Source organism: Echinops telfairi, unplaced genomic scaffold, assembly GCF_000313985.2.
Source record: "Echinops telfairi isolate 266 unplaced genomic scaffold, ASM31398v2 ScPeMD7_655;HRSCAF=1070, whole genome shotgun sequence".
Classification (NCBI taxonomy): domain Eukaryota; kingdom Metazoa; phylum Chordata; class Mammalia; order Afrosoricida; family Tenrecidae; genus Echinops; species Echinops telfairi.
In genome coordinates, this window is record NW_022104553.1 from 15,302,830 (window position 1) to 15,315,725 (window position 12,896).

The 12,896-nt window shown below is 48.4% G+C and overlaps 1 protein-coding gene and 1 pseudogene across 3 annotated transcripts in view; one reads left to right on the forward strand and one right to left on the reverse strand.

Moving 5' to 3' along the window:
- Nucleotides 1-95: 95 nt before the first annotated feature.
- Nucleotides 96-684, reverse strand: LOC101659080 (annotated as a pseudogene).
- Nucleotides 685-11,541: 10,857 nt separating this feature from the next.
- LOC105978215 (zinc finger and SCAN domain-containing protein 5B-like) overlaps nt 11,542-12,896 on the forward strand; it is a 7,882-nt gene continuing 6,527 nt past the window's right edge. For all 3 annotated transcript variants that reach the window (XM_045292310.1, XM_045292312.1, XM_045292311.1), the window contains exon 1: nt 11,542-11,961. In XM_045292310.1, the coding sequence (XP_045148245.1) occupies nt 11,620-11,961 (342 nt within the window). In that variant the 5' untranslated portion in view covers nt 11,542-11,619. The remainder of the gene's footprint in view (nt 11,962-12,896) is intronic.

A 12,896-nucleotide genomic window follows, 5' to 3' on the forward strand; every position in this document is an offset into this window, starting at 1 on the left:
TTATTTTCACGTGTCACAAACAAAAATCGTTTTGTTCTGCTTTTTGTCAACTACTCCACTCCAAAAACTATTCTCTTTTTTGAGAGAAAGGGGGAGCAGGTCTTCCATGTTGTGCTGTTGGAAAACATCCAGAGTTGCAGCACCAGGTCTCCGGGTGAAGGGGTTCGAGGAAGAGGAAAGCGATACAAAGAGGCTGTGCTCTGCCCTTATCTGTCTGGTCGAGTCATTCCTGGCCGAGTGGGCACCATCGTAGGACGGGCTGGGGGCCGCATCATCGGGGGCCCAGGCATCATTGGCATGTGGCCGCCCATGGGTGGCCTCATTCCAGGAGCGGGTCCCACTGGCACCATTCCAGGAGGAGGAGGGCCCATCACTGGCATCATGGGTGGTCCCCCCATGTGGGGTGCCGGCATCATACCAGGGCTAGGAGGACCCGGGAGACTGGGGGGAGGCGGGATCATCGCCCCTGCTGGAGGAGGAGCAGAGAATGGAGTCGGAGGTATCTTTCCTTGTTGAAATGCAGCCGTTGTTTTGTCAATCAGGCTCTGAGCCTGCTCTTCCATCCATTTCTGATAGTAGACTTTCACATTCGCTTTGTTTCCTACCACTACACTGTGTCTTTCTCACAGATGGTGAGTCATGGGTGAGCTATGCATCGCAGTAGTCACAATAAAACTTAGGCATGGTGCTCGACCGACCGTTTGCTACTCCGTTCGGCCAGAAAAAATTTTAAAAAGAAAGAAAAACCTGTAAATAGATCAGGGTCTGATTTTTGACCTCTAGGCCTGCCTGCCCTCCAGTCAAGTCCGATGGCGTGCCACACTCTGGCCTCGCCACTGCTTGAGAATACCCCAAGCAGAGAGGAGTCTTCCACAATGCCTGGTCTTGGCACAAGGGACTCCATTTTGAATCCGGCACCTTCTTGGTTCTCAAAACTCACCTCTCATGGGCCTCCCTCACATCGGCCTCCCCTCCCCTCGCTAAAAATCATCAGTTCTGGAGAAAATGTTCTCTGAAGATATGTTTACTTCACCTGCCCCGGTACCTATAGATAAGATTAACGACCACTTCCCTGCATCCCTTGAAAATGTGTTTATTCCACCCATCCCGGACCTATAAATAAAATTAATGAGCGCTTCCCTTTGAAGTCCCTGCGTGCAGCTGTGCCTGCCACCAGGGGATATAAAAACGCAGCCAGAAATTCCCCTCGCGCGGTTTCATTAGCTCAATACGTGAGTTATTGAACCCGTCCGCAAGCTTCTCAATAAAGCCTGCTTCTAAAACTTTACCAATTGGACCTTTAATTCCGCTTCGTGCCCCAAAAACCCTTACACACAAGTCACATGATATGTAAATAAATGTGGATAATTCATGCAAAGCCTCTCAAAGTTGATTGGTTACAATGGGGTTTATCAAGAAAAGTCTAATCTTAATACAATTTATCTTCCTTCCCCCATTAGCCGAAGGAAGAGTTGTGTTTCATTCATTCTCACCCAGAAAAGAGACAGAAATGAGTTTAATCACTTACATATAAACAAATAGTTTCAGTAATTCCTAAATGCTGGCTTCCCATGTGTCTGATTAAATAGAGTTTATATTTGTTTTGTGAAAACGAGCAGTCATGCCTTCACGTTGAGGATGGGGTGTTTTGATCTTGGAGAGGAACAAAGGCAGCCGGGTTCATTACAGCAAGTCCTAGTACAGCTGTAAGTTTCCATTTTAGCCCCAGTTGGAGACATGAGCTCCAGGTGTGTCCAGGTCTCTCCACAAGTGTAACTTCTTTTGGAATGTTAACGGGCTACACTGTATCATCTTCTGCTCCTGGGTCTGGGGTTCATTTTAATAAGTGTTTGTGCACTGACTCATCGATTCTCCCTTCGGCAGCATCAGAAGCTTCACGTGTGTGGGCTGAATTTTGAAACTTTTGGTCCTTGTTTCTTGGACATTGGCCCATGAATTACCTTGGAGACAGGCCACAGGGCCTTTAAAGAGAAACATATGGAGAAATTGAAGAAAATGAAAGGAACAAAAAAAATATTTTTAAGGAAAAACCAATGACAATATTAAAATAAACCAGGGGGGGAATCTCTGGGGGGTGGGGGAAGCAGGTCAAAAGGGAGATCAAATAACCAGGTATTACCTTATAACCTAATTCCATCTTCCATAATCAAGTTTACAATCGTCTCTGTCTGACAGCAAGGTCATTCACGTCCTTTGATTGCTGTCCGAGGGGATTCACCAGAGGTTCAATCTATGTAGGGACTGTGCAGATGGATTTGGGGTTCCCAATCTAGGTAGGGACTGTGCAGATGGATTTGGGATCCCATTGTCATCCACAGCCTTCAACAAATTGGGTGTTCACTAATTTAAGCTCTGATACATTTCCCTCCTTCAGATTTGGATTTTGTTACTTCTCATCCTTGGGTCACACATGTTGGTGTGCTTCTTCCATAAGGACTTTGTTACTGTCTCACTTAAATGGCTGCTTTGTTTGCATACAAGCCTTTAAGGGTCCTGACACCATGCTTTCTGGTAGCTGGACACCATCTGCTTTCTTCATGCTTGGTTTTCGAGTTTGGTATCTCACAGACTATGGCGGATCTTGACGCGGACACTGTGACACGAGAGAGAAGTCATAATGTACCCACCTTGGGATGACAACAACTCTGTTTTGTGTCTCTCCAACTGTGTTGGCTCTGGGACTGCAGATGCCTGGGCTCCAGGCAGAAGGTCATTCCTTCCCTGGACAATCAGTGACAGTGCTCACTGGGAGGAAAACCCACAGACTCACTCATGAGGGGTGGATCTGGATGAGGCTATAATCAGCTGGACCCCATCTGGTGGAACCCTAATTGTTCCTGGAATTCAAGGTCTTGCTGGTGTAGAATGCAAAGCCAGTTCAGCCACACCCAGAGAATCAAAGTGAGTTTGATATCTTACACATAAGTTTCAGTATTCCTAATGTCTGTTTCAAATGTGTCTGGTTAAACCGAATTTACTTTTTTTTTTTTTTTGTAAAAGCAAGCAGTCACAGCTACACATTCCATTTCCAAGGACAGAGGGTATTTTGATCTAAGAGAGAAACAAAGGGCGTTCATCTAATTACAATTCTAAATTTTATCTCACGAAAGTCCCTCCCTACCTCCCTAAGCTTTCTTTTCAGTCCAAGGGAGGAGAGGCCTCCTCCAGGACAGTCCAGTTCTCCAAGGCTGGTATGTGTGAGAACCTAGCACCCTCACTTCTGGGCCTGAGCATTTTATGTTAATGAGTGAGTCATAACCCCTGTCAACAGTAAGTCTGGTAGAAAAAAAAGATTAGTAACTTTGGGTGAAAGAGGCCATTGTAAGGATTAAATTTTTGTCGGGATTTTTTTTTTAAAGGTTAACATTTGGTATTGTGGTTCAGAAAAATCTTAAAATTAAAATAAGGTGTCTTATTAATTTTTCTCTCCAACAGGACCACACCCACTGCCATCGAGTTATTATGACTCTGTGTGAGGCTTTGGAGGCTGTAAATCTTTGTGGGAGCAGACCACTGCCACTTTTTCACCCAGGTGGAGGCTGGTGGGTTTGAACCGCCGATCCGGAGGTTAGCATTCCAAGGCTTACAGGACAGTGCCACCAGGGCTCCTACTTTTCCTCAGCAGGGATAACTAATTTACAAAGAAAACGAAAGAGGATATAAGAACTAAGTTACAGCTAGTTCCCTGACAAAACAAAATTGGAAGCTAGCTCCAAGAAAGACAAATCAGCACAATGAACCCAAGGAACGGTCGTTTCTTGTTCTGCACGATGAGGTCCGAGGAAGCGAGGAAGACCTCGATGAGAAGGACGGACACGGTGGCTGCAACGATGGGCTCAAACCTAAGGACAGTGTGAGGATGGCGCGGGACGGGCAGCATTTCATTCTGCTGGACACAAGGTCGCTATGGATCGGAACGGACTCGACAGCACCTCGCAACAACAACATGCACAATGCAATAAGAATTAAAAGCTCACACAGTGAGTGTGAGCTGAAAGAGTAAAAAACACGTAAGCATTATAGTTGAACAGAGTATAACAGGTGGAAAAGAGGAATGACAAGAGAAGTGGAAGAGAGCGTCGGGGAATTCTCTCAGAAGGAAGCAAGAAAGCGCAGGTGAGCAATTACAAGATACAAGAATTATAGAATTCCAAAACAAAAGGAAACATCGATAGACAAGTGAAGCATCATCGGATTAAAGGCCAATTCATTCTAGGAACTTCATTGTGTGGGCAGTTATCCTTTAGGACAGGCTTGTCTGACCTCAGTTGGCAGTGTCTGGAGTCATGGATTGGTTGCTCAAGGGGTCATTGAGTGGGTTCAAGACTCTCTGTAGGATGGAATGCAAGTGCCGCCCAATTGTGTCCAATGCACACCATCATGACGCACTTGAGTCCCTTGCCACAGCTGTGGTGTCTGTAAACCTCTGAGGGCTGTCCTCCTTTTTGCTGGCCCTCAATTTTAGCAAGCCTGACATTTATCCCCAGGGGCTGGTCCCTCCTGGTCACATGTGCACAGTATGTAAGACACAGTCTCTCCAGTCTCACTGTAAGGGGCATTCTGGCTGTACAAGCTTCAAGACAGATTTGCTGCATCTCCTGGCAGACCAGGGCATGGTCCGTATTCTTAGCCAACACTGCAATTCAGACGCAGCGGGAAACAAGGACCCGCAAGGCTTTGTTTCTGGCATCGGTCTAGAGACCGAGAATGCTGCCGGTCGTCCACAGTGCAAAGGGAGTCCCCCAACAAAGACTTATCCACCCCCCAACGACAGTACCGCCAAGGTACAGAAACGCTGACTTGTGGTACCAGTCGTAGTTGATAAACCTGACACAGTGTGTTGGCTTAAAGGCCAGTCTGTTTTAGCTCTAAAGTCTCCAAGTAAGGGGCGGGGGGCAGAGGGGGACTGACTCCACAATTACGGAAAACCCGGCAGAGCTCTCTGCTGTCTGACAGCGTCGCCACGTGGAAAGGCTTTCTCCTGCTGTCAGCAGATGGCCTTCCAGACTCACTTGGGAGGGGACTTCGCCATCCCCCCCCCCTCCCCACCCCCGCCAGCGTATTCACTGGTTTTCTCAGGCCATTTTATTCTTTTAAAATTATCTGTGCCAATAAGATTACCCTATGATGCGCAAGGACTTGTTTTGACTACCCTTTGAACATTTTTCTAAAGACACATTTGCTCAGGTGTATTCAGTTGCCAGTTGAGGACTTCAGGCTTCCGAGCTCCTCTCGGGTGTATGCAGTTCCTAGGCATGTCCTGGTGTGGGCTCCCGAGGACTCTTTGCTAGAGTCTACCTACAGCATGGTGTTCTAAGGCTGCCTCCTCTCTCTGCGTGGGTGAGAGCCAGGGGTGGGCTCAAGCAGCACACATTTTACTTAGCAGCCCAGCACTTTCCGAAAGTACTCCTCCGGGTAGTTCCACTCTGACGTGTAAGGTCAGCCTTCATCAGAACGAGTTCAAAGGAAATGTCAGCGTAGAGTCGAACTGCCCCTGGGGTTTTACCCAAGGTGTAACTCTTTGGGGGAGTAGAAAGCCTCCTCCTTTCACTGAGGAAGCAGCTGTTGGTTTCCAACTGTCCACCCTCAGGTTAGCACAGCATGCTAGCAAGACTCCTACCGATGGAAACAAGTCAGGTGAGGTAGCTAGAAGGTGTGGGGTTGATTCCAATTCATAGAGATCCTGTAATACAACAGGATCTCAGGAGCAGACAGCAGGTCCTGTCAGGTCAGTGTGGGTTCTGAATGGCAGCCTTTGGGTTGCAATTGGTGCCACCCGAATCCCTGTCCTATGGTGGCTGGGAAACTAAGGGGTGCAATCTATGGGAGCTCTGTATTATTTCCACAGATTTCTGTTCATGTAAACCTACTCTAAATTTAAGTTGATTAAAAATGCAAAAGGAAATGGAAATCCTATCTATGAACTGATAAAAACTTGAAAAAATGTAGGCTCTCAGGTCCCACCCAGAACCTACTGAATCCGAAACTCTGAGCTCGGGCATCCAGGGCACATTACTGCTATTTTATTTTATTTTTTAATAGTTTTCTTGGTGCCTGTTCCACATATCATACAATTCAATAATCCAGTCCTATCAAGAATAGCTGTACGATCATTCCCCACAATCAATTTTAGTATATTTTCTTCCTTGTATTTATTGTTATTAGTAAAAAAAAATTAATTGAGGCAAAAATATATATACAACAAAACATTCTCCAACACCGTCTGCATGTATAATTCATTGCCATCGGTTATATATAATCTGTTGTGCAACCATTATCGTTATTCTTTTCCAAATTATCCCACCACAATTGACATAAACTCAATGCTCCCTAAGAGAAAAATCTTTCTCCGTCACCCATGGTAAACGATGGTCAACGTTGGCGTCCTTCTTTCCTTTTTCTTGATCTAAAACTCACACATTGTGCACTTCCACAGTGAAGTCACTTTTTAAAGTTGTATATACATCATCACATTTAGTTCAAGTTCTCCCTCCCCGTTCCTGCATTCATTGTTTCTTCTCCAATTGCCGTCCCCCTCCCTGACCCCCTCCCCAATAAACCATTACATCAATTACTGTCTCTGTGTGTCCATTCCTTCTGTGTTTATAACTGAGAACCCTAAAAGAAACAATCAAAATAAAAATGAAACAGAAAGGAGGAAAAAATAATAATAATATAAAGATAAAAACAAAGAATAAAAAAGAAAATACCACCACCAATATTTAAAAAGCCAAGCGAAGAAATTTCTGTTGTGGAACGAGTGAGAAATATTTAGCCTAGAGCAAATTCAGATTGGCTCAAGAGGGAGGGTCAATTGACCAAGTATCATATTACTCCGTAGTGCCATCCATCATGATCAAGTTTACAGTGGTCTCTGTCTGGTAGCAAAGCCGTTGGAGCCCCTTGCCTGTGGCCAGAGGGGATCTGCCAGCTGCTTCCTCTGGCTAGATACTCTGCAGACAGATTTGGGACTCCCACTGGCCTCCACAGCCTTCTACACATGAGGTGTTCACAAGACCTGTGTTATTTTTGTTGTTGTTGCTCCCAACTTTATTTTATTTATTTATTTTTAAACATTTTATTAGGGGCTCATACAACTGTTATCGCAATCCATACACACATCAATTGTGTAAAGCGCATTTGTACATCATTCTCAAAACATTTTCTCTCCACCTAAACCCCCGACATTAGGTCCTCATTTTTCCCCTCCCTCCCCGCTCCCCCCTCCCTCATGAGCCCTTGATAGTTTATAAATTGGTATTTTGTCATATCTTGCCCTGTCCGACGTCTCCCTTCACCCACTTCTGGGCTGTCGGTCCCCAGGGAGGAGGTCACATACAGTTCCTTGCAATCGGCTCCCTCTTCCCTACCCATTCTCCCTCTACCCTCCCAGTACCGCCACTCACACCACTGGTCCTGTAGGGCTCATTCGCCCTGGATTCCCTGTATTTTCAGTTCCTATCTGTACCAGTGTACATCCTCTGGTCTAGCCAGACCTGCAAGGCCGAATTCGAGTCATGGTAGTGGGAGCAGGGAGGAAACATTTAGGAACTAGAGGAAAGTTGTATTTCTCATCATTGTTACATTGCACCCTGACTGGCTCGTCTCCTCCCAGAGACCCCTCTGCAAGGGGATCTCCAGTGACCTACTAATGGGCTTTGGGCCTGGCTGATTGTTTCAGAGATCTGGATCTGAAGAAGCCCATTAGTCAGAGCTTGAAGGGTTCTCTGCAGCCTATGTCAGCAAGTCTGGGGGGGGGAAAGGCTAACACTTTTTTTAAAAGAAATTTAAGTTTCAGGGGCACTTCCCAGGGGAAGCTGTCCCTGGCAGAGAGGCCAGGCTGCAGTCCTCTGACTAATGGGCTTCTTCAGATCCAGATCTCTGAAACAATCAGCCAGGCGGGTGTCCAAGAGCGCTGGCAAGTGAGGTCGGGCCCCTGGGGTAGGCTCAGAGAAGTGTGGCAAAGGGTTACCTCCCTGGTGTCCAACCCCCGTGCACAGTCCTTTTTTATCGGTGACTAGTTGTTTTTCCATTAACTGTTCAAATACGAAAGCTTGTCAGTATCCTGAGCGGTCCAAAAGCTCACCGGAGACCATGGAATAACTGTTTCCTTTTGAACAGCGGAGACCATGTCATTAGCGAGCACATTCTCCCCCCACGAAAACATCCTGAAGTAGTGAGCAACCCACTATTACCCTTAAGGGTTGCTGGTTAGTCTAAGCCATGGAGCAGGATTTTAGATTTTTTAAATATGCTAATGCTTCAACGAAGGCAATTAAGACGTGTCCTTATGCTCCGAGAGTTAGTTTGCAGTACACCCACCCCAGCGTTTTTCACTAGCAGCGGACGACCACCTTTAACAATGGCGGCTGCAGGGCGGAGGTCAACATGCTTCGCTGTGTCCAGTAGCTCTCTCTCGCTCTTCTGAGAGGTGCCATGATGGGCAATGGACCCGGGCACTGGCTGAGAAGCTCCAGTCGCCCGAGACCTGCACAATCTATCTTTTAAATCAGTCGTCTTCCGGGGGCTCGTACAACAATCCTGCATCAAGTGTCTGAGGCCCATTTGAGCATATGCTGCCATAATTGTTTCCAAAACAATTTCTTTCTACTTGAGCCCTTGGTATGAGCTCCTTTCCCCCCTCCCTTCCCCACCCTCCCCACCCTCGGGAAACCTTGGTAATTTAGAAATGAGTCTCGTTTTCCTATTTCACACGGTCCGCTATCTCCCTTCCCCCGTGTTTCTGTCGTTTATCCCCCTGGAAGGGGCGGGAGCGGGGTGGGCGTCGAGCGATCGATCGTTGGGATCGGTCCCCCGTTCTCGCCTCCCGCCCCCTCCCCACGCCCTGATGGGATCGCCTCTCGGCCTTGGTCCTGAGGCCTTGTGGGCCTGGGTTGCGTGTGTCAGAGCACTTCAGCTTCGGCAGTGCACACGCTCGCGGAGGCCGGGCTGGGGTCCTGCCGGGGGGCGGGGGGCGTTCAATAACAGAGGAAGGCGGGGTGTGTCTTAGGAGCCCACTGCACGCGGCCGCCCCTTCCTGGCTTTCAGTTTCTGTGATGGTATTTCCCTGGGAAATCTACCCAGCCCGCCTCCGCAGTCCGACCAGTGTCTGCAGCGCTGACTGAAAGGATCTTCTGCAGCGCCCTACAAGTAGCACGTGTAGCCCGGAGGACGCGCGTTCCCGCCCTGGCCCCAGAGCGAGGAAGGCCGCAGCGAGGAGCCGCGGAGGTGAGTCTGGGAGGTGGGTCTCCCAGGGTATCCAGAAAGTGGGGTGCATGCAGTTTTGTTGCAGAAGGCTTGGGGTGCATCGTCCCCATGTGTCCGCTGAAAGCAAGGGGCCTCCCGTGTGGCCCCGAGACTCGCATCCGTGAGGTGTGGCTCAGGCTTGGGCCCAGGGCGGCCTCCAACACTTGGGGCTGCACAGCTTCTTGGCCAAGCGCTGTGAGCGTCGCGGGTTCAAGCCCCGGGCCCCTCACCCACAGAGAGCAAGATGGCGTCAGGGCACGTACATTGATGTCGTAGGGGCGCTAACACGGAACCGTCCGGACCGGTCCTGGGGCATCTGCACCATTGTTTCCTCATTGGAAACGGCCCTGGGCACTTCGAGGGCGCGCCGGAGGGCCTCTGTGAGCCGGTACCCTCGACGGCGGACGCAGAAAGCGGTGCGGGCCGCGCCTGTGCATTCAGCGCATAGCAGCGTCTCGGGCAGGATTGGCGGGTGAGTGCATGTGTGCACTAACTTCAAGGTTAGCGGTGTGAAACCAGCCGCTGCTCCTCGGGAGAAAGACAGGGACTCCTACTCCTGTAAAGAGTTGTAGTTATTATGAGAATGGTTCGTAACATTGAATAATTTACGTTTTTGTTTAAAAAAAAAAAAAAGAGTTGCCGTTTTGGAAACTCAGAGGGGCAAGTCGACCCTGCCCTAGAGGGTGGACAGGAGTCAGCTTCGTGGGCTGCAGTCCGTGTTTTGGCTTTCTGGTACTGCGAACCGGAGACCAGTACCCGCCTCGACATTTTCAGTGTCTCTGTTTTCCGCAGCACGTTTGCGAACCGCAGAGAAACTTCAAAAAGGTTCAGTTTCATAGTTTCTGCTTTTCGCAGCCCGTTCGAGAACTGCATAGAGACGTCAAAATTCTTACTTCATGATTTAAGAGCCTAGGGTGTTAATTCCGCTCGCTGTGGTGGGAGTAGAACTAGGTGGGCCAGTGCCCGGAGGGAGGGAGGGGCATCGGGAGAAATCCATGTATTGTTCTTGTGAGTCCTGGAGTCTTCCTTACTCCCCGTCCAGAAAGTTCCTTAGGTGTAATGTTTATGGATGACAGTGGCTCTTTTTCCTGTTGGGTTGTTATAAATGGACTGGATGCCAATGAGTTTGTTTGTGGCATGGGGGTGGGTGGGTAAGGATTTAAGATCCTGCTAGAGAATTCTTGTCAAATCCGTTTTTTCTCTTAGTTCCCCAACAGTTTTACTGCCCTACAGTTTACATAGCACACAATTCAATAGTTCTTTAGGATAATATTTATAGGAATATATGGCTTGATCTTTCTGAGCAGATTTCAAAGGCCAGCCTATCGATCAGCAGCTTGAGTGGGGTTTGTTTGTTGTGTGTGTGTGATTGTTTGAAGTGAACTTGTTTGTCACAAGCCCATGTCCGTTTCACTCTCCTCCTCGAGACTTTAAGCCACTCGGAGCCTGTTCAGGTCTCAGGGCTACGGAATCCAGAGGGAGCACTGAGTGTTTTACCTGTTGGGCCACCAGGCTTCTTTGCTTCAGACAGTTCCGGCCCAGATGATGAAAATGATCCAGAACAAGATATAAATAATGGTTTTACAACCTTACGAATGCACTGAATGCCAGTGATAATGTACAAATTACCAGGGTTCATGAGGGAGGGAGGGGAAAACTGAGGAGCTGATTCGGGCAAAGGGTCCAAATGGTAAACTTTCCGGTTTCTGGGTTTCACTATGGAGGGGGAAAGCCTTGAACAGTAGTTTAAGAAGTTGTAATTCTCTTGGGCGTCTTTTGTGTCTCCCCTTCCCTGGAGCCAGGTGGTGCAGTGATGACGGACTGGGCTGCGCACTGCAGTATCAGCAGTCGTAAACACCCCCCTCGCTCTCCGGGAGAAAGACGGGCCCTCTGGTTCTGAAAAGACTTACAGTCTCAGCAAGGCACAGGGTCAGCTCTCCCCTTGGTAGAGGGACCCTATGAGTTGGCAGGGGCTCCGGGACAGTGAGTTTGGCTTTTTGGTTCACTGGAGCAAAGGAAAATCCTGGAATCGGTAGGAAAAGAGCTCCAAGCAAACCCATTGTTGCAGAGCTGGCTTTGACTCGGTGACCTCACCGCAGGGTTTGGGTCTCCAGCGGTCCGTTGCAGAAGAGAGGAAATTCCACTGAACAAAGTACAGTGCCAGCCAAGAATGGTGCCCGACATTGGCTGAGTAACAGAGTGAGTAAAACAAATTTAGTTTGACTTATCCCGTGTTCCTTTCTAGATTTCTCTATCCAAGCTGTGCTCTTATTATCGAAGGAAGCCAAAGTAGACACCTTCCGAGAGGTGAGGACGACTCAGTCCGTCATTTTGGAAAAACCTCCAGCCGACATGGCTTTGGACCTGACGTGTGCCTCGAGCCGTAGAAAGCCTGCTCACAAACCTGGAGCTGACCTTGGAGAGCATGGTAATTTTAAGAGATGGCATGTGAAGTTCAGAGAATTTACCGCCCCTGAGGGTGCCGATCCCGAGAGTACCCTGAAGCGGCTTTGTGAGCTCGGCCATCTGTGGCTGAGGCCAGACCTTCACACCAAAAAGCAAATTATGGACAAGCTGGTGCTGGAGCAGTTCTTGATCTCCATGCCACCAGAATTCCAGGTCTTGGTCAGGGAGAGTGGCGTGGAGAGCTGCGAAGACCTGGAGGAGCTACTGAGAAGTGGCAGGAGACCCCAGGTGAGTACAGCCTTCCACACTGGGGTGGAAATTGGGAAATTTTGGTAAGGGTAGTCAGGGGTTGTTGCTCTGCAAATGACCAAACACAAAACACAAACCCACTCCCATTGAGTTCGTGCTGACTGGGAGTGACCCTGGGGGAGAGTGAAGTTGCCCACGTTTCCCAAGGCTGGAATCTAGGTGACAGAGTGCATAAGCATTGGCCTGTATTCGCCAAGGCCAGTCATTTGAAACCAGCCACCCTTGAGAAAGTCGTTTTTCTACCCCCATAAATACTGAAACAGTCTCCGAATCCCGCAGCGGCAGTTCGACCTGGTCCTGTGTATTGGCATAGGCTCTATGATCCTAAGTTTTGTTTTTGGCTTTTTGAGAACAAACCCCAATGTAAGCTCCTATAAGTAAACTTCAGTGAAATTGGATACATTTAAAAAGATCATTTTATTGGGAGCTTATACAACTCTTATTACCATCCATCCATCCATTGTGTCAAGCACATTTGTTGCCATCATTATTTTCAAAACATTTTTCTACTTGAGCCCTTGCTATCAGCTCCTCATTTCCCCCCTCCTTCATGAACCCTTGATAATTTATAAATTATTTTTTCATGTCTGACAGACCGCTGCCTCCCTTCACCCACTTTTCTGCTGTCCATCCTCCTGTGAGGGGATTATAGGTAGATCCTGCCTCCCCTGACCTTCCCCTTCCCCTCCTGGTATGGCTCCTCTCAATATTGGTCCCGAGGGGTTTACCTGCCCTGGATTCCCTGGATTGTGAGCTCTTATCTGTACCTGTGTACATGCTCCGGTCTAGTCAGAACTGAAAGGCAGGACTGGGGTCATGAAAGTGGGGGGTGAGGAAGCCTCAAAGAACCAGAGGAGTATTGTGTGTTTCATCGGTGCTATACTGCGCCCTGGTTGACTCATCCCTTCCTTGTG